The 20,972-nt window shown below is 43.3% G+C and overlaps 2 protein-coding genes across 2 annotated transcripts in view; both read left to right on the top strand.

The window, feature by feature from the left end:
• The window catches only part of LOC108553140 (uncharacterized), a 45,976-nt gene extending 37,294 nt beyond the window's left edge, over positions 1-8,682 (top strand). The window contains 9 exon segments of the mRNA XM_017907918.1: positions 977-1,150; positions 4,791-5,010; positions 5,399-5,634; positions 5,723-6,053; positions 6,135-6,349; positions 6,435-6,637; positions 6,707-6,879; positions 6,958-7,122; positions 7,212-8,682. Coding sequence (XP_017763407.1) covers positions 977-1,150; positions 4,791-5,010; positions 5,399-5,634; positions 5,723-6,053; positions 6,135-6,349; positions 6,435-6,637; positions 6,707-6,879; positions 6,958-7,122; positions 7,212-7,702 — 2,208 coding nt within the window. The 3' untranslated portion in view covers positions 7,703-8,682.
• Positions 8,683-12,700: 4,018 nt separating this feature from the next.
• LOC108553122 (protein stoned-B) overlaps positions 12,701-20,972 on the top strand; it is a 12,906-nt gene continuing 4,634 nt past the window's right edge. The window contains exons 1-4 of the mRNA XM_017907894.1: positions 12,701-13,161; positions 16,774-19,526; positions 19,624-20,233; positions 20,328-20,967. Coding sequence (XP_017763383.1) covers positions 16,807-19,526; positions 19,624-20,233; positions 20,328-20,967 — 3,970 coding nt within the window. The 5' untranslated portion in view covers positions 12,701-13,161; positions 16,774-16,806. The remainder of the gene's footprint in view (positions 13,162-16,773; positions 19,527-19,623; positions 20,234-20,327; positions 20,968-20,972) is intronic.

The following is a 20,972-nucleotide window of genomic DNA, read 5'->3' as shown; positions in this document are numbered from 1 at the left end:
GAATGCCGAACGCGACGAAACCGTCCACGGATGTCACGAAGAAACGTACGTACAACTTGTACGAGCACCTCGGCGATCTTGGCGAGCATCAGGTAAACTTTGCTTTGATCTTTCTGCATCTCTCATCGTCGAAACGAACACATTAATGTTCTCGTGTCTGTAAAATTTTACAATTAATACATCGTCGCGATGACATAACCTAATACGTTGTTTATATCTTCGTAACAAAATTCATTGGCAATGGCTATTTGTAATATGTTTTTACCCTATTAGATTTACTTAACTGTTTAGTACGAGTACGCCTAGTGTCGTGTTTACATGTCCCACTGTTTAATCGTTCCGGGTATATCGTTAGGAGCGAATTTAGTAGGTTTAAATAATCATAAATTATACACCTTGATAGTTTAACAACATTGATAATTATTAATACACGTGTTACGCGATTACAGCGCCACGCTTGTTCGTGGCCGTCGAATGAAGATACGCAGAAAACGAGCGCGTCCTCACCGGTGAGGTTAAGGTTCCAATCGCAACGTATAAAAGTCGCGAGAGCATCGACCGTGTTCGCGCGACGAATGAGCGATTGCAGTGCATGCAGAACGTACGCTTAGAGTTGACGAGCATGCCAAAGTAGACAAACCCATTGTGAACACCTTGCCTAGTCATAGCTGGTACACCTCGTAGTGCACGTGCCCTGGCTGTTCCTCCTTTTCTTTCTCGCATCTCTTCGCTTTTCTCACCTAAACGATACACTCTATGCTTCCGCGTAGTCAAGAAAGAACACATGTTCAAAGGACTCGCAATAGACTTCGTTTCGAAACGCGAACGGGAAACTATTGTAATAGAGAACAAGACGAGGAAATAATACGGAGAAAATACGAGGGAACCGTGGAAAAGTTTGGTTAGTCGCATTTGCGGCGACCTCTGACGTGGATACTTTAATGCGAGCTGTGTTTTGTTTGAAACGGATTTCTAGGCCGGTCTGAACGGGGTGAAACCTGCCATTCCTCCGAGAGATCAAAAGAGGGCACCTGCCAGACCGCCGAAAGATAACCTACGTTTGTCCACGCAGAACAATAATGTGGAGAGCACCGATAACGCAAACGCCGAGCCTACGCAACAACAACTGCATTCCATCAGGAAATACCAGGTACGGCGAGCCTTTTCCTTTTTTTTTACCATTTTTTCTCTCCTTTGTTTTTTCTTCTTCGAAAAGCACCTTTCTCGTTCGTCTCGTTCGACCGCCTCCTTTCGACAGATATCGCGCTTACATCTTTGCTCGTTTCTGCTTCGAATACCTCAACGTTTCGCGCGATAGAAATCGGTGAATAATTCAACGCGGAATTAGCGATGGATGTTAGACCTACGTTTGAATTCAACGTTCTTTTATTATTTACGAATTATGAAAGCGACGGATAAATTTAATCGAGCAAATTGTCCGGGTATCGTATCGAGTCACCTACTTCGAATTTGTTAAAGGCCTTCGAGGAAATCGTATCTCGCCTCGAGTTACTATACAAATAACTCGCGTATCGTTTAATTGTTTCGCGTTCCAATGGAATCCTCGTTGTTGACCAAGAGTCACGTGATTTTGCATATTAAACGTGTCGACAAAGAATAATTGGAACGTTGGCTGAGAGGCATTTCGGTGGGTGTGCGCGAAAAGTATCGGACGCGGGAAACGCGTGGTATTCTGCATGAATAATTTAGCGTTGTGTAACGATGTAAAGGCAGCGAACGTTGAATCGTTGTTCAAGGGGACGTACCACGGCTGTCTACGTTCTAACAGGAAATTACGAGGGCCCTGGACACAATGGTTATCGAACACAGTCCGCTTCGATTGCTTTTATACTCTTCGTGTTTCCTATTTCGCGCCACCTATTGCGCCACTGTTCTCGTAACCTTGCGCGATTCTACCAAATTAACCGTCGTACAATCGCACTACGTTAATCAAATCAACTACAAAAGGCGAAAGAAATTCAAAAAAATTAATCGATATCGTAATTTCTATAAAAGAGCATTCAATCTCGATAAAAATTTTAGATAAAATTAATTTAGATTATCGAATAGAGTTCGCTTTGATTGCCTTCGTAACTTTTTTCCTATTTCACGCCATTTATTGTTCCACGGTTCGCTGCAGTTTTACAGTTCGCTATAGTTTTATTACGTCATTATGATAACTAACCTCAAAAAGAAAAGGGAAATAAGAGGAAATAAAATTTAACCAATAAATGCATGTCGTGATTTAACAAATAAAAAAGGTATTCGTGATAAATAGAAGTGTGATATAGAATCGTGGTATCCGTGGAAAAGTTAAAAGCGGTTAAGTTGTCTAATTTGGATGAGAAATGGTAGAAGAGCTGCGTCTCGACGCCGACAATGTTTGGCTTATAAAATTCCCTCCTCGTCTTCTCCACGTTAAGTCAAGTGTGGTCTGGAATGTAAAGAACCCCGCACGCACAATAGTCTAAGATTACACGGCTCGAGTGTAACGTTACGAGTAAGTTTCGATAGGTGTATAGTCTATGGTTGAGTCAGGCAGTTCGTCGTTCTCCCTCTTTCTTTTCCCCGCCCTTTTTCCCTATCCTGACCTCGGTCTTTGCTTTCCTGCCTCTTTACTGGGAAGCTGGATTTTTTCTTCCACCTCTCTCCCGCTCGTTAAAAACCAGATACTCGAATGCCACGTCTCCGAACCGGGAACATTCGTGCCGCTGAACGATAACAAGCCATCCTCCCGTAATTTCGACGATATTATATTCGCTGTGACTCGAGAGAATTCCAGCCCTCGCTGTCCTACGATTCTTCCTTCCTAGAAACGAGCGGTCTCCGTTGAGAAACTTGCTCCTCTTTTCTCATCTATCCGCCTCGATTTTTGATGCGATCGGTAGGCGGATAAAAAGCAGGTGAAGATTAAAATTTAATCTCGAGTTTAGCGGTCATGTAGCCGACGAAGGTGGCTCATATTTGACCTGCGTTGTCATCCATTTTTATCCTTCAGTTGACTTCAGTCGTCCATTTTGCACGGTTGGTATTCTTTTACCGCGCAGATTAGGTTATCTTGTCATGTAGTTTTGTTCGATATAATACACGTTTTCGTTGATAAAGATTTGGAAATTATCATGGGATAATAATAACGATTTGAAGTAATTCACTGTATATGGATGTATGAATAAGATTTTCTGGTATATATTCGAGTTAGACATTTCAACGTTGGATAAAATATTACACCATTTTGATGTTTGCCTGTTGTTGAAATTGGGAATTATCGTAAGAAACCTTGGATGTTATTAAACAGCGTGGAATCCTATTTTTATCACCGCTAATAGCCTTGTTTTTCAGGCACAGATAGTTAGCTCTGCGTTAACTTTGGGCCACGTAGCCACGGCCATTGAAGACTACGTGGTAGAGATTTGGATCGACTTAAGCTGGGACCCAGCGTGACGATGTTTACTCGATTTTCTAGTGAGCTTTTGCTACCAGAATTACAAGAAATCCAACGAATAGTCAAGAGCTGACGTTCGGGAAGCCATACGCGTGCACCGCGAGAGTAAACAGGGCTTCGCCCAAGTATTTTTGCTCGAGGCAATAATGCGCCATAGACATGGCTGGATCGTTACATAAATGGATCGTTTCTGGAATGATTTTTGCGTCAGCGACGCAGTTTATCACTCGGTGGGCGTTGATCACTGATCGCCAAACGAGCGTAGAACTCGCTGATACCACAGCGATTGTAACCCGAGCCCAGCAACTTGCAGTCGAGCCGCTGAGATTTTCGCTTTGGAGCAAATGTTTGCGAGACAACGATGCAGTACTCGTGTCCATTCATCTGCACGATTCCATCGCTATTTTAACCCTTTGCACTCGAGACGCGCCCTTTAGTCGCCATTTGATAAAATTTCGAAGCTCCATATTAATTAATATATCAAATTTAAAATAATATAACAGTGTATGAGGTATCGAAATCAAATAATTCTGCGTATTAGTTACTATACGATTTCTTATTTACTGCTCAAAAAAATATCGTCAGCTTTGTAGCAGAAAATCTTCGAACTCCTACTCTTCTTTAGCCAAAAAATCGTCGAGTGCAAAGGGTTAAGCAAATAATTTTCGCGCAAATCACATTTCACTGGCTTGTGCCATCATCGATGCCAACGTCCATTTGCTGATGGTGTCAAGATCGAGTTAGAATAATTGCTTGATGTTAGATAGAATGTTCTCTGTTTCATGGATACTTCAGCTGCCTCTCAGCGTCTGTGTTGTTAAAAATGTATCATTGTTAGGAGAAAAACGGTTGCTCGGAAGGTCAGCCTACACGAGGTAGGTCCTGCATGAATCGTGGCTTGTCCCAGCTAAAATTACTCTGAGGATACAGCCGGGTCGAGGAATAATTGATAAGGCAACCGCAAAGGCACGATTTCAATATAGTACTCCGGGACTCCGGAATACATGTCCCATATATAAATGTCCCACCTTTTCTTCATTCTCGATGTTCAATGTTACACAACACCGTATTTACGAACGTTTCCTAAATTACACCAAACTACGTCGTATGACGAACGAGGTAAGGCAATTAAATTTGTCCGAAGATCGATTAGGATTGAATCGAACGCAAAGATAACGTTACTGATTCCATCTCAATAATGTTCGACGTCATCGTGAGAACAAACAACGTGTCGCTTTTCTTTACATATGTAATTCAATCGAATGTTTGCAGGGTTTTCACAAAATCGTTGAATCTCGTTTCAACTTGGATGGAGGAGAATAGAATTAAACGAATGATTTGATTGTAGGAGCAACTGCGGAAAAGGAAGGATGAGGAGGAGAGACAAGAGATACTCAATAGATCACTGCGCGGCTCGAGAAAGCTCCAGGCGTTGGAGAGCCATGCTACCAGTCTCTCGGGTCAAGAAAATCCGGCGTACGCCCAAGATGAGGTGACAACCGTTGGACGCGCAACGCACGTTACCGTGAGCGCAGCGCAAGAAGTCGAGGAGCCTCCCAGGCCCCTCAGTAAGTCGCATTTTCCCTCGAGAAATACGTCTGTTCGAGGGCCACTTCACTGGATGGCGCACTAACGACACTCGTCGTAGGCCATTAGGCCCCTATTTATGCTACGATAATTCCTCGTCGGTTCCCTTTTTAATCCAGCCTTCTTCAGACTTCTTCAAACGATACACGGCCACCCATGTGCTTTGCATTCGCTGTTTCGATGACTTAATAAATCAACGATGTTGGTCGTTGTCGTGTAATCAGTGAGTCGTATATGTTTCTTTGAAGAAAGCTATTAGCCGGTCATTTACCATTTTTCATAGTAATAAACTCACGACGGAAAGCAACGTTGCCTTACGGGTGAAACTTTTGAAGAATCTTCTCGATTGACGTCTGTTGCATATTTCAGCGTATGGAGAGGTCGTCGCGACGTTGGAGAGGCTACAGCTTCAGTTGCGCAATATTTCCGGTGCTCTAGGCATCTCGGGACCGGGTGTGGAAGCTGAACTGGAAGCAGTGCGAACGCTTTTGGTGCAAAGTCGGTTCGCATCTGCACTCGCCACCCATCATGCCCTTAGAAATCGCTTAAGATCCAACAAGGTTTTGAAACATCACGCCGAGGACGCTTCCAGTTTAACTCGAGACGTATGTAACTTATCTGTTGTTGAAATTTTAAGAATCCTAATTGTACCATCAAGTATACAGCCTTTGTTGCGTGTTGCGAATATTTCAGTGTGTGGACATTCTGGAGAAATGGCAGTCCTCGTCGACGGCAACAGGTGTCGGCGGAGCGGAAACGATTGCTGCCGTGGAGGAGTTGACCGGAATTTTGACGAACTACGATATGGAAGCACTGCTGCTCGCTCACGATTCTATCATTTCGTACGTCGAAGGATTACAAAGAAAACAAAGTCCCTCATCTTCGTCACCGAGCGGTCCTCCTAGTCCGACTTCTAGCTGGAGAGGGTCTCGGGTGGTAGACAATATAAAAATTATCAGAATCGAGAAGACTAACGAACCTTTAGGTGCTACGGTTAAAAATGAAGGCGATGCTGTTATAATAGGTAGTGAATTCTTCAAGAATAATAGTGAACTGATGATATTCCACCGAATTTTATGACTGATATCTTTAATTATCTTTAAAGGTCGTGTTGTACGAGGAGGTGCTGCAGACAAATCCGGATTGCTACACGAAGGTGATGAAGTTCTCGAAGTGAACGGCGTGGAAATGCGCGGTAAGAGCGTGAATGAGGTGTGCGATATCTTGTCTGGTATGCAAGGCAGCCTAACTTTCCTCGTACTCCCGGCACCCACGAGTCATAGGAACAATTTGTCGAATAGAAGGGAAGATACAAACCAGGTATTGAAATTGATTGTTGTATTAACAGGGAATATAAATAAGGGTAGTGTGGTGTTGACCTAATTCCTTAATACCTTATACTTAGATACAGCACATACGAGCCCATTTCGACTATGACCCGGAAGAAGATCCTTATATTCCTTGTCGAGAGTTGGGTGTCAGTTTTCAAAAGGGGGATGTGTTGCACGTCATCTCTCAAGAAGATCCTAACTGGTGGCAGGCGTATCGAGAGGGCGAAGAGGATCAAACTCTGGCTGGTTTGATACCTAGCAAAGCTTTCCAGCACCAGTATGTTGATTGCCTCTGTTATTTGTGAACTTCTTTTAAACATTGTTTGATCCTATCGATTTTATGTAGGCGAGAGTCCATGAAGCAGACAATTGCGGGCGACAAATCCACCGTACGCGGTTCCAAGAAATCGAGTACGTTATTATGCGCTAGAAAAAATCCAAAGAAAAAGAAACGAAATAAGTTCGGAGCGAATTACAATGATGACGGGTATCCACATTATGCAACGACTGCCATCGACGGTACATATGGAAAAGATTATGGAAGGTACCTTAGTACATTCACCTGTTGTTTGCTAATCAAACATTTACATTTCTTAGATTACGACAGCGAGGAGGTGCTTACGTATGAGGAAGTCGCGTTGTACTATCCGAGGGCGAATCACAAAAGACCAATAGTACTAATAGGGCCACCAAATATTGGACGACACGAGCTCAGGCAGAGGCTGATGCAAGATAGCGAACGTTTTGCAGCGGCAATTCCTCGTGAGTCTTTGAAAGTTTTAATATACGAATCATTTTTTTCTTTTCCGATGATAATGATATACAGCAAGCTGCGATACTGGTTCTTTTAGATACGAGTCGTCCCAGGAAGGATTCCGAAGTAGATGGACAAGACTATCATTTCATTTCTCGTTCTCAATTCGAGTCTGATATTCTCTGTCGGAAGTTCGTCGAACATGGCGAATATGAGAAAGCCTATTATGGCACCTCTGTAGAGGCTATACGATCTGTTGTAAATTCCGGTAAAATCTGTGTTCTTAATCTCCATCCGCAAAGCCTGAAGATTCTTCGAAATTCGGACTTGAAACCTTACGTAGTGCTCGTGGCGCCACCGAGCTTAGAGAAACTTCGGCAAAAGAGGATCAAGAATAACGAAAGCTTCAAAGAAGAGGAACTGAAGGACATTATAGAGAAAGCGCGGGAAATGGAGGACAAATACGGTCATCTATTCGACATGATCATCATAAATACGGATACAGATCGAGCGTACAATCAATTGCTGACGGAAATCAATTCGCTAGAGAGGGAGCCTCAATGGGTACCTGCATCTTGGGTTCAATAAACAACGGAGTAAGGCTTTCGAAACGCCAAGCCAGATTTCGCTGTAATGAGTAGTGAAAGGCCAGTAATCGGCTTTAAAGTCTGACCGGAATTACTTCCAAGAACTGGTTCTTTTACTGGTGCCTGTTATACAATTTTACGTTTCGTACGTGCGCGTAATTAAACTCCTTGCCAGGCTATCGTACTCTAAGTACCGCTGGTTTGGTGTAGTCTTCCGTGTCGTAATTGGTGCCATCTGATATTCGAAGATCGTCGTCAACAAGCATTTTAGAGAGCGTCTTGTTGTGATTTTTCGTTCCTCGACTCCCAAGCTCTAGCACCATACAAAATAAATTGCAACGCGAACATCGGCATCTTCGTTTCTAGAGTCGAATCTTGAGAAATCCTTTGACCGACTGGCGTGGCGCTTGTTTTTCAGCGCACCAGCAACACTATACTTTTCTAAGGGTTTCATTCTGCATAATTTGTATCACGAGATGCCCCGAAGAAAAATCGCTACCACTTTGCATAAGATACTATGTATAACGTTTCCCAAAGATGTGTAAATCTTGAAAGAGATCGTCCTCCTTTCAGAAATCACCAGATTTTTCAAGAATACACCAAGTCGCGAAGAAAACCAAAATCAGGAAAATCTTGGACTGCAGCAGCCTTTTCACTCGCAAAGAATCGAAAGACTTCTCGCGTTCGTCTCGCACTGTCACAATTTTCACGGTAATCCTACATAGGGAGATATATCCCTACTGTAGAGTTTTTTAAGTCAAAAATATTTCGCGCGACTGTACAAGTTGTTAACAATTAACGTAAACCACGTTTCCTCGTATCCGTAATTTCGTGTGAACTAGTAATTTGGAGAAGACGAAACTCATAAACGTTTCATCGTTCGCCCTAGGCACTCTCTCGTGTTTGTTTAGAGAAAAGAATCATAACTTCTAATCCAAGTAGACCTCGTTAATACGATATAGATTTAGGCTCGTGTGTGAACCAACGTAAACAAATTTTTAAGATACTTTGGAAAGAGACAAGCCCTAGGATTCTTTTTTTATTTTTGTCTTCGAGCGACCGTTAAACTTTTCTTTTTTCTTGTCCGACATCGAACCTCATATCAATCATGTATTCACCAACCACATACATTCTCTTTATGCGACTAGCAATAATGCAAGGTGTTCTTCGTGTCGAAGATCCTCGCTAAAGTGAAACATGGTTTCGTGACTCCAAAGAGAAGAAGGATATAAAAAAAAGGAGATTCAAGCGAGAATAAATAGGAATCGCGATTAATGATCGTTCGTTTTTTTTAGTTCAGAATGGAAATTTCTCCAGAGTAGTTTAATTTCGATGTCGTAAACTCAGCTAGCAGTGGAAAAATGTTTCCGATGAGAGAAACGCGAAAAACAGATAACAAATTGCTACCTTTTTAGTCCACTATTTAAAAATTAAGTTAGGAAATTACGCACGATGGTCGAAGTATTGTGCCAAGTAATCAGACCGCGTGTTGAAAAGGACACGAGAACTGAAATGTGCCAAAATATTCGTCCGCAGTCTCTGTTAGTAGGAACTGGCAGTTTCATTTAGAACAGACGCATAAAATAAGAAGGAAATATAGGAGGCAAAACAAAGAGAGGCAGAGAGCAAAATGAAAAAGGAAGATAGGAAACACGCTCAACGGCACCTTCGTATCTGTCATTATATTGATTCTGTAAATATTTGTGCACTTGTATAGAAAAAAAGAGAAGATGAATAAGAAGTTATTACCGTTATTATTATTATTCTTATTCTTATGCTTATTCTTATTCTTATTTTTATTCTTCATCTTAGTCTTATCCTTATTGTTGTTATTATTATTATCATTATTACTATTATTATTATTATTATTATTATCATTATTACTATTATTATTATTATATTATTATTATTACTACTACTATTACTACTACTACTAATATTAATATTCTTACTTTTATTATTACTATTATTATTATTATTAATATTATTAATATTATTATTATTATTATTGTTATTGTTATAATTATTATTTTTATTATTCTCGTTGTCATCACATCACCCATACTCTTTTTCTTGAGCGATTAAGACATGTGAGTTTAGATGATACGAACGAAGGTCAGTACACGATTATATTTTTTAAGTGGGCAATCAAAATACTCGACGACAGCCTTTCTTCTTCTTTATTTTTCTTTTTTTTTTAGCTGGATCTATGAACTGCTCGAGTACGGTGTCTTTATGCGTTATTCCCGAAAATTATTAGGAATTCCCTAGGTAATGAGTTAACGATGTACAGAGTGTGATCTCGAATGATGCCTGTTTGAAGTGTGTATACTTATTACCGTTGCTGCGAGTATTTTCTCGACAATCTATTGATTTTATGTAAAATAAACATACAACTTCAAAGAGGAAATCTGTATGTATAGGTGCAAACGCTTTGTATATACGTATGGTATATACACAACATGTATCGTGAGAATCGAAGGAAAACCGAATATCAAAAATCGACCACTGTTGTTAACTTTCTCAAGGTAGCTATTTTTATGCCTATTGTTTTATCCAGCCGTTTTTCCTTCTCGAGATCGTGAATGTACGAAACTGAAAGAACTGAAGTTCGAAACGTTTTATTCCCTTTTATACTTTTCTTTTCATTCTTTTTTCTTACTTTTCCCTGTTTTTCTTTTTCGAACAAATGTCTCACTATCTTCCGAAGAATCTCGAAATTTTCCTTTACGAAAAATGTGTTTAGTAATTATTCAAAAGTCGGTATCGTAGGGTCATAATGTTTAGAAGTCTGTGATGTGTTAGATTAATCGAGTCGTTGTGTAGATCGTTTACGATGACGCAGGAACGTCGACCGTGGAACGATAGAGCGGAATGCACGGAATTGCCAACGTTTATGGACACAGGAATAGGGAATCGGAAGCATTGTTCAGTGAGATTGGTTCTCATTAATGATTCGTATTCGTCTGATATTAAAATAAAGCACGAAGAACCAAATGACGTGCGGTTTAATTAGCAATAACGAGACGCGAAGGTAATGCACGCAGCGCCTAATCACGATACATTAAAAAAAAAATTGTAAAAGAAGAAAAGACTAAAATTAGCTCAAACACGTGGTAACTATGTATTGTATGGTTTAGATAGATTACGAGTAGAGGATGTAATGGACCGACAATTCGTGAGAAGAAGAGAAAAGAAAAAGAACTTCACGAAAGAAGCTGGTTATTTGAAAACGGTCATTAATATTTTGAGTGGAAGAAGAAAAGAAAGAAACGATACGATAGATGTGTTTCATTTGGAGCAGCATACGCCATGGGATTGAATTCATTCGCGGTCAGGTTGTTGTTTTTCAAAGGTATTATGTAAATAGCTGACAGAGTAAAAATTATCGTGGTATAAATATAAATAAATAAATGTATATATATATACACACACAGATGTATACATATATGTATACACAGATATGTATACATACACACACACACACACACACACATATATATATATATACAATCGCGAGATTTCAATCCCAAATCCGAGTGAGATATTTGTCGATGTTGCAAAAAGCAGAGAGTGTCGCCACTGATTCACCCCTTCCAGTTTTCTCCATATTCTGTTATATATTCCGTTAAATAAAAGTTACTGTAATATTTCTAAGGTCGCTTGTCAACTTCACAGCTTGATCGATTATCGTTTTCGATAGTATCGATTGACTCTCCCTCGCCGCTTGATGCTAAGATCGTTGGACCTTTTTTCAGAAATCGATGACAGCGAAGACACGCGTAGAATAAGAGTTTAATTAGGAAAAGGAGCGATCGGTCGAATAAGAATGGGACGAAAAGGCGAAGAAAAGAAGAAAATAATTGAAAGTTATTACTGCGTAGTAAGTTTTCGTTTTAAAATCCCAACGCACAATAAGAAAACAAACAGAAAATAACGCCGGTGCATTTTCGATATCGACGATGAACGTTTGCAACCCTTTTCAGACAGCTCGCGACTTTACGAATTGCAGAGATCCTATTCGATTCCAGCAATAAAACTGACTGTACAGGATTCATCCCTGTGTACCACGAACGCATTGTTTCCATTTTGAATATCCCTGAAAGAGTGCTCGAAGCTCCTTACTGCCAGTGTCCCATCCTGATCCACAGTTGTCTCACCTTATCTCCGGGACGTGAGAACCATCGCCATCGGAGTCAGCGGTGTACACCGTAAGTCTATTCTAAAGCATCGATATTTCCCGTCCTTTATTATAGAAAGCATTCCACTTTTGTTCGTCTGATATCGAAAGAAAGGTGGCTTGTCATCCTGAAAGGGCAACACGACAACGCGAAGTGGAGAAAGGCGGCTAGTGATGGCCTCGGCACACTTTGAATATTTTCAATTAACAAGCGGAGATCCGAGAATTCATAATCGAAATTGTTCTCAGCGCAAGCCTCACGACCATAAGTACCACGAGTATAATGATGTAAAAACAAGGAAAGGTCACGATTGGAGAGAAAAGAACTAGCGCGTCTGGGAAGTTTACGAATACAAATAAGGTTCTGAGAGATCTAGGTAAAAAAGACGAACTGTCGGTACTAACGATGAAACCGTTGCCTGTGAATAAGTAAGAGAGTCTACGATCAGAAACGTTAAGAAATTTACGAAGAAACGTAAGCTTTCGAATAAAATTTCCATAGATCTGGGAAAGCAGCTCGCATCGTTCGATCGTTCAGAAGGACTCCAAAGAAAGGTGGAAGTTTATTAGGAACAGGTAGAATCGATCGCGAAGTGGAGTCGCGACGTGTTCGCGACCACATTCGCGTCCGCGTCCGCGTTTTAAGGCTATCACTAGCGAAGGGTGGTTAGGAAAAGAGGAAGAAGGGGCACAGAAGTGGGGGGAGGACGGCGTTAAGGGGCGTCGGGGGCGGCGGTGGGCGTCGTTGTACGCGCATGTTTCTTCTCCGCGAAACGGATCGATGCTGGAAATAGCTCGACCCGCAGGAGAGTACGAAGTGAGTCGGCTTCGCTTTCGGCAGGGCCTTCGAAGCTCTCCACGTCCGGTGTTTCCTGTTTTCCAGACCAAAGGGAAAACGTAACTCGTAACTAGACCCACGGTCCGTTTTCTTCTCGTTTCCGCAAGCTTCCCTCCGACAACGTTATCCGTCGGTTTCCATCTCGACCTCGTTCTTCCTCTCCTCAAGAGTCTCCACCGGACTCTCTCTCTCTCTCTCTCTCTCACGTACACTTTATCTGGCACACGATATCTGAATTTTGTCCGTCTATTTCTTCTTCTGTTTTTTCTTCCTTCCGGTGCTCGTTCCTCCGAGTGTGTGCTTCGACGATTCAACCATCGCTGCCGCAACCGAGAGAAAGAAACACGCAGACAGACAGTTAGACAGAAACGAGTGTATCTCGATCGCGGGATGACTCGAAAAAAATGTGCGTCATATCGAGGTGGCTGACGAGGCTGGAATCGTAAGTACAATAACGAGTATCGAGCCGAAGCCTGGCATTCTACGGAACGTAGGCGAACGATAGTGTCCCGAACACTAGAAGCAAAACGTGGCCGCCGTGGCACAACACCTACGCTTTCGTCTGCCTTCGATTGATTCACCTGAGAAACTACAGTTCACCATAACCGATCCTGCGCCCAATCTTCGACACGTTCCTCCTCTTCCATGGAGGAAGGGGGAGACATGTCTCTCGTTCGTTCCTTCGCATCCTGGCTACCTTGTTTCTACGGTTTCCCCGGATGCTTCTAGAGTTTCCTTCAGAAAATTCTTAACTGCACGAAATCCTCGAGGGAAATTTCTTTCGATAGCGGATAACCTCGAGTGTCTTGGTCGTTCCCGAATCCGTTGCATTATCGTAGAATCGATTGAACGCAAAGTCTATGTCATAGCCTTAGACGTAGCGATATCTAGAGAAACAAAGTGACGTAACCGAAAGGTACGTAGAGTAGCTTCAGTGGACTCGGATTTAGAAAGATCTCGCGCAAAAGACACTGAACAGAGGTATTATTCTAGTATTATTCTAGTCAGACTCATTGCAGCTTCGTTGGGTAACTTTGAGGCAGCAATGATCGTTGTTAAGACGATAATGAAACTGTCCATTGAGAACTTGGCTTGATCGATACGCCTCGCTTTTTACTCCTTTCAATCTTCCTCCGCGAATTTACCCTCGGCTACGTGCACCCTCAATTATGTATCAGACTCATAATCCCGGCACTCGTTCAGCGTTCGAGTTATGTTCCTTTTTAAACGAATTCTCCGTTTCAGGATGGAGTTTCGACGATGGACGCGTGCTATAGAACGGATAAGCGATTCGGAATCGAACGATTCCGAATTATCGTTGCTGTAAGAAGTGACAGGTGCAAAGCTGGTCGGGTATAGATCATCGTCTGTTCCGGTATTACGCGTGCGCCCTCACAGGAATCCGGTGGACAAGTGTTCGGGATATTGGAGCAACGCTCTTCGTCGAAACTTTCTGAATTACGTCATAAATTCGGGCAAAGCGACGAGTATAAACATAGATCTCGTGTTTGAATTGTTTTCAAACGATTTTCAATATTCCTCGCTGCTCGAGCAATGTCAGTTTGGCTCTTCTTCGCTACGCTAGACTTTGGGTAGACGCAATTGCTTTCTCAACTTGATCCATCCGAAATTTTTAACTTTCTTTTTCCTTTATTTTTGATATTACTCGGAACAATTTTCTCGCGTAGGATATTTTTGTATCGCTCGAGAAGTAGAGTATCTTTGTTTAGAGCACGTACAAAACACGAGCATCGAAACGGTGCGCTGCAGGATTTCATATGGGGTTTGGATTTTCTAAATATAAGTCGGCACGCGCGCCATTTTTCTTCTGTACTGGGTTTCGTGACCTCGCATTACTCGACGCTTTTCTTCAATTTTCCAACCAGTAACTCGCCGTGAAATTGCTCCTCGTTGTACAGTAGGATTTCTTCGAGGAAGAAAAGGAGAATCTGTTTGAAATCTGTTCTTTTCCTAAACACGTAAATATTTTAATCAACGATACTCGTAGTAAGAACTTCTTGGTGTAAACAGATCGGTGACGTTGGTTCGAAAGAGGATAGTAATTAACTAGTAACAAGTGTCGGTCTCGACTCCGTGTGCAGAGGCATGAGCCAACCGGTCGATAATCTCTATTCACCCGGTGACGCGGTTGGAGCCAAATTTAATTATCTGGATACCGGAGATAAGAATACACCTTATCGCGTCAGGCATCGTCATCGATACCATCCTGCGTATATATATTCCAACGTCTTACCTTCGACTTTGACGCCCGATGAAAGGTTCTTCCGATATGATAAGAGATCAACGCGAAGAATTTTTGGCATTGAACAAATCTTGTTCGAACATCTACATTGAAAAGAGGAAAGCTTCTGGAATATTCTTAAATCATCGCATTGCTAATATCCTGTTCTTCAGCAACGCTCATCTCTCGTTGATAACGCTCTTTCATCCACTCCGTTCCATCGAAGAAGGAAAAATATGGAAAAATATGCGTAGAGTCATAGAAATAGAACAGTGGCTGTAAGCGAGATTGCCAAAGATACGTCCAATTCCTCAGCAGTTATCGATCACAGCTTCCTGGTGTATATGCAGGTGTACTGGTGACGATATCGGTTATAATGGAGCGTTGGGGTGAGCTACGATAGACTAGTTTGTTAGCACACCAGCCTCGACACGACCACCCTGCCAGTAATCTGGAGCACGTGTTTCTCCCCTGTCCCCCTAATTATCGACGAAATTCTCTTTCGTACACTCCAACAATCCTTTTACGTCGTTGCTCACTCGTCGACCTTTAGACCTTTCACGGTGCCGATTTGCTGTTATTCGCATAGTCATTCCAACAGTTGTTTTCGCGTTCCGGAAAGCATAATTGGTACAGATGGAGTTGAATATGGTTGTCGTGAGAGGTGATGGTACCTACGTTGGTGTTAATGAAATTCGTGACGGATTAATATGCTAAATATGCTGCATCGCATAAGACCTTAAGCTTCTTATCAACGACATGTCTGTCAGAGTACAGTCAGTCTAGAAGAAACGTTTAGGTATTGCACAACCTTGTTTCACTTGCTGGGAACATATCATTCTTACCGTGAACCTCTAATGTAGGCAGGCCAGCCTAAAATTCAGCGACCAATGGCGAAAGAGGCACAGAAAAAGGAAATTTTCTTAGCGATTCCACGATTATCGAGAGAGCATCGTGAAAGGCCAGGAAGAAGGGCAGAATGGTCACGGGTGTACGGTACTGCAATCGATCGGGCTGTTCTGGCAACGATCCCATAACGCGAACACGACCGTCCATAGCAAAGATTTGTATCGAGCCGATACAAAACATTCTAGATAACAACCGCTTTGTTCTCTGTGAAACGGGATGACCTTCGTTTTTCCATTACATTTTCGTCGCGATTCCGCCCATAGTCGAATCGTTCCAGGTCATTAGACGAGCGATTCGTTTCTGGGGCGAGGCTGGCTACATGGTTCGAGATATCGACTCAGAAAAATGGACGACCGCGTAGAACAGCGTGACTCGCGGCGTGCACGCGTTAAAAAAGGACCAGACGAAATTAGCGCTGCGGTTATAAAGAGCGACCGGCTAAATAAAGATCGGTAGTGTGCAACAAGTATTCGAGGATTGGACAAAGTAGCGTTGAACGTGGGTGCTGTCGTTTCGTTCACCAGCGCATGCATGTCACCAATATCGCACGCCTTACGCATGGAGCTTCGGTATCGCGTTGACCATTGGGCGAAAGGTCAATGGTATTCCAGAGTAGCGTGTAATCTTGCACAGCCTTGTTTCCTAGAGATGGTCTAGCGTTGCACGTAATCGCGAAATATGCACTTGACCTAATCGCATAGATCCACGTCGTTTCGTAGGAATTACTTAGGTCTCACTAGCACCTCCTAGCACGACTCGATTATTCGATCGATTTGTCCTCGACACTTTGGTTCGATCGCTAAAGTACTAGACCCTTTCACCTTTCCCCGAGAACGATGTATTTTTTAAAGTTCGAACAGTGTAAGATCTGAAAGTTTAATCGAGGGATTCAATTGATTGCAGAGGCCTCGCTTGTATCACGGTAGCACTTAGAGGATGCACAAGCTAGCCAAGGGCCTGAAGAAGAAGAAAAAGCCGAAGAAGGGTAAGAAGGGAGCAGAGGAGAACGAGTTCGACCCGGAGGAGCTCGAGCGATATAGGCGCGAGCGGGCGGAGGCCCAGCAGAAAGCCGAGGAATCCGGCGAGCAGGCCAGCAACGCCAGCTCTGACGAGTGGAAGAAGTTCGAGGCGTTGACCGCTGGCGTCGACTCGATACTCAAGAAAACTCAGGGGGACCTCGATCGTATTAAGTCGACCTCGTTCTTCCAACGGAAACCGCCGTTGAAGGAGGATAAGAAAGAGGAGGAGGAGGAAGAGGACCAGGACGATCTTGGCAAGAAAGCTTCCTCGAAGAAGTGGGTGGGTTTCGACGAGGACGGCAATCCCATCGAGGAAGAGGCACCAGATTTTGAAGGGAAGGTAAAGAAGGAGGAGAAGTCTCTGGTCAACGAGGACGGTTTCGTGGATGTACCGGACGACGAAGATGAGCACGAGGGCTCTGCTGATGAAGACATCTTCGATACTACCTATGTTGACGTTTTGCAGAATATCGACGTTCAATTAGCTTACATTCCTGACAGTCCCACTGAGGAGCAAACTGAAGACGATCCATTCGACACCACCAACGCGGATAAGGTACTGAAGACAGTTGACAAGAAGGGGAATAGGCTAGTCAGTTTAGGGAACGCGGTCGAGGTACTTTCTGGTAGAATCGATTACGTGAGTTCCTGTAAGATCTCGAAGGGCAGACGTCCCAGACTGCAACAGGATTTATTGTTAGATGATTTCGAGGAGGTTGAGAAACTCGTGGAAGGTGGTAGCGATGCAGTTTCAGAGCCAGTCGAAGTACAAAAGACCTTGCTCGACGACGACAGCGATTTTCCGGATATTCCTGTAGATTTAACGAAGCTTCCACCTGTTCTACCCAGACCTGTCAGTCCAGCTGCCAATCAAGATAATAATAACGCTGCAGAGGGCAAATCGACGAATGGACATTTGGATATCTCCGAGTTTGAAATTCTAAAAGAAAAGACTATTCTAGACGAAATCCCTGACTTGGACGACGCGGAATTCGATCTCACAGCTCCATCAGATGAGCCGGTACGTCTCGAAGAAGCCGATGATCCCTTTGGAAGTAAGGAACCCGAGGCTGTAGACTTTCAGACCGAGATAATAGAAGCTAGCTTCGAAACAGCCACCTACGTTGACGAGGAAGATCCCTTCGACACTACATTTGCTGACAATATCCTTCCTGGTAAGACAGAATTGAAATTTATAGAGAAGGAATTAGAGGAACTTCCGATATCCGAAGTTACGATATCATTGACCGACCCTGCTGGATTGAATAGAGACTACGAGACGGGCTTATTGAAAGAAGAAAATGGTGCAAAAACTAGCGGTTTGCATGGAAAGAAAGACCTTTTAGGAGGATCCACGACTGATCTGAGTAAACTTGCAGACGAGCCTATAGCCCCAGTGGAGGATATCAGCTACGTAGATCCGTTCGACACTTCAACTGTTCAAGATATTCCACCTGGAAAGACAGAGTTGAAGTTCTTGGAGAAGGAGCTGCTTGGTGAGCAACCAAAGCTATCGAGTTCTTTAGACGACGACGATTTTGATCCGAGAAAAGACGAACAGGCTGTAGTACCAACTGAAACCACCTTATCAAAGGCTCCACCAAGGCCAGCCCTTCCAACAGTACCCATTAAACCTACTTTCCAGATCAGCTTCGAAGAGGAAGAGGACGTCAGTGAGCTTCCCGACCAGGGACGAAGATCATCGAGACCGGAAGCACTTGAACTAGCACCCTCTAAAGCGGTTGCCTTCGAGTTACCGACACCATCTAAGCGGCCAGATTTACTCACGACCACTGACGAGGAAAAAGCGTTACCTTCGAAACCGCTAACTCCGTACTACTCGGAGAAATCGATCGAGGATTTACTACCTATACAAGAGGAAGAGGTCGATGTCGATCCCTTCGACACCAGCTTTGTAGCCAAGGTAGCCCCGGGTAAGACAGAACTGAAGCTAATCGAATCAGAACTGCTAAATCAGGAGTCGAAATTACCTCATAGCCTGAGTGACCACGATTTTGATCCTCGTGCCGAAGGAGAACCGGTCAGAAGGCAAAGCGACTTCACCGCCAGTTCTATCAGACCAAACAACTTGAAGATCAACGCGCTGCAGGATTCGGTGTTGCAGAAATTTGAGGAACAGAATCAACCGAAGCTACAAGAGATACAACAGAGTTTGTTGGACGAAAAAATCGAAGTGGATGCGAGGCCCCTGACACCTAAGATCGAAACAAAGATAATCGAGGAAAAGGAGGAGATTTCTTACGACGATCCCTTTGATACATCCATCGCCACTAATATCCTTCCTGGCAAGGCTGAGCTGAAGATACTGGAAAGCGAGTTGGAACAGATTCCTGGAGAAATACCCGTTCGTCCAGTCTCTATCGCTTTGACAGCGATCATTAAGACCACAGTCCCAGAAACTGATCCTGATTTTGATCCTAGGGCAGAGGAGAAGAAGGAGTCGACGGATTTCCTGTGTATCGACGACCAAGATCCTGGAGCAAAGGTGTTGACTCCATTGCAGAACGAGAGCTTCAGTTTAGGAGACGACGTCGATCCATTTGATACTAGTTTCGCCAGCGTAGGACCTGGAAGGACTGAATTAAAGTTACTCGAATCCGAATTGATGGAAAAATAGTTGCCTCCTTTCGGTTCTTTATCGTCTAAAAGACTCTCTACTAACTCTTCCTACAATTTCATACAGAAGTAGCATTTTGAATAACGTTTAAGCTAGTCAATTAAACTCATCTATCAACATGGATTCCAAAGGAGGAAACCCTTTCTTGATGGACGACTACTACGAAGTCGAGTCCAATGACAAGATACCTGGACAGGCGTCCAATCCGTTTCTTCAAGATTTCGGAGATACGGAAGCAGCTGGTGGAGGAGAAAACCCTTTCTTGAATTTCGGAGGAGACCAAACGTACCAGTCGAACGTCCCTGTTGACTCGACAAACCCCTTTGCCGCCTTTGCCGCCGAGACCGAGGAAACTGCGCCTAGTACCGACTCCGAAACGACAACCACCGATACTACTGCAGCTAATATCTTCTCTACCCAATCGACAAATATATTCGTGACGAGCGGTAGTAAGCCGAGCACAAACCTTTTCGATGCTTCGCTTTCTTCTCAATCGTCGGACGAACTATTTGGTCAATCTGCACCTCCTCCTACACCAGCAGCGGCAACAAGTCCTGCTCAGCCAAAGAATGGGAAAACGGCGCCATCGAGGCCGCCTCCGCCGAGGCCTCAACCTCCAGCACCTCCTAAAAACACTAAAGACTTGATCCTATCCGTGACTGGCGCCTTGGATGCTACCTCGAATCATCTTTTGGATCGATTACAGGTTTGTATTAGAGTTAACGATAAATCAAGTCAGATTATTTCTTTCTTTCTTTCGTTTGAATCGTTGATTTCATCTATTTCTCTGTTGGTTACAGGCAACCAGGACACCCAGTCCCACGTTAATGCACTCTCCGTCTCCTACTCCGGAACACAGTTTCGCAGATTTCCTGGATGTCGACTCGAATGTTCCAGACTTATTATCCGACGATAGCAAAGTGGTAGAACCACCGAAGAATCAAGACATTATGGATCTCTTCGATGCCCCCAATACAGAAACGACCACCAGTACTATCTTCTCCACCTCGATGACCACGAAAGACACCACTAGTTTGGTGACAGGGCTGGCTCCAATTAGCGCTGCAACTCAAGACAATCCATTTGTCAGTATTACAGATCAAGACTACACGGAAAATGCATCTGTGTCTAGCGAAAAGAGACTTTCCATCTCTTCTACGACAGGGATTGTTGGCAGTGACAGTGACTTAGATTTCAACACAGAATCTCTTTTGTCCTTTGGTACAAAAACATCTTCTCTTCCACCGATTAGTACTACCGATACCATGTCTACACCATTTTCGACATCCATGCAAACACCCAGTACACAATCTCTGTTTGCAACTAGCGAAATTACTATGCCCTCTACTCAAACGACTGGACCGTTTTCATCCGACTTGCTTGGCGATTTTGGTGAACCTACTACAGATATTAGTGGCATAACGTCGACTAGTCCAATTCCTGCT

Source organism: Eufriesea mexicana, unplaced genomic scaffold, assembly GCF_001483705.2.
Source record: "Eufriesea mexicana isolate 0111107269 unplaced genomic scaffold, ASM148370v2 scaffold9443, whole genome shotgun sequence".
NCBI classification, from domain to species: Eukaryota; Metazoa; Arthropoda; class Insecta; order Hymenoptera; family Apidae; genus Eufriesea; species Eufriesea mexicana.
This window is presented reverse-complemented; position numbering and strand designations above follow the sequence as displayed.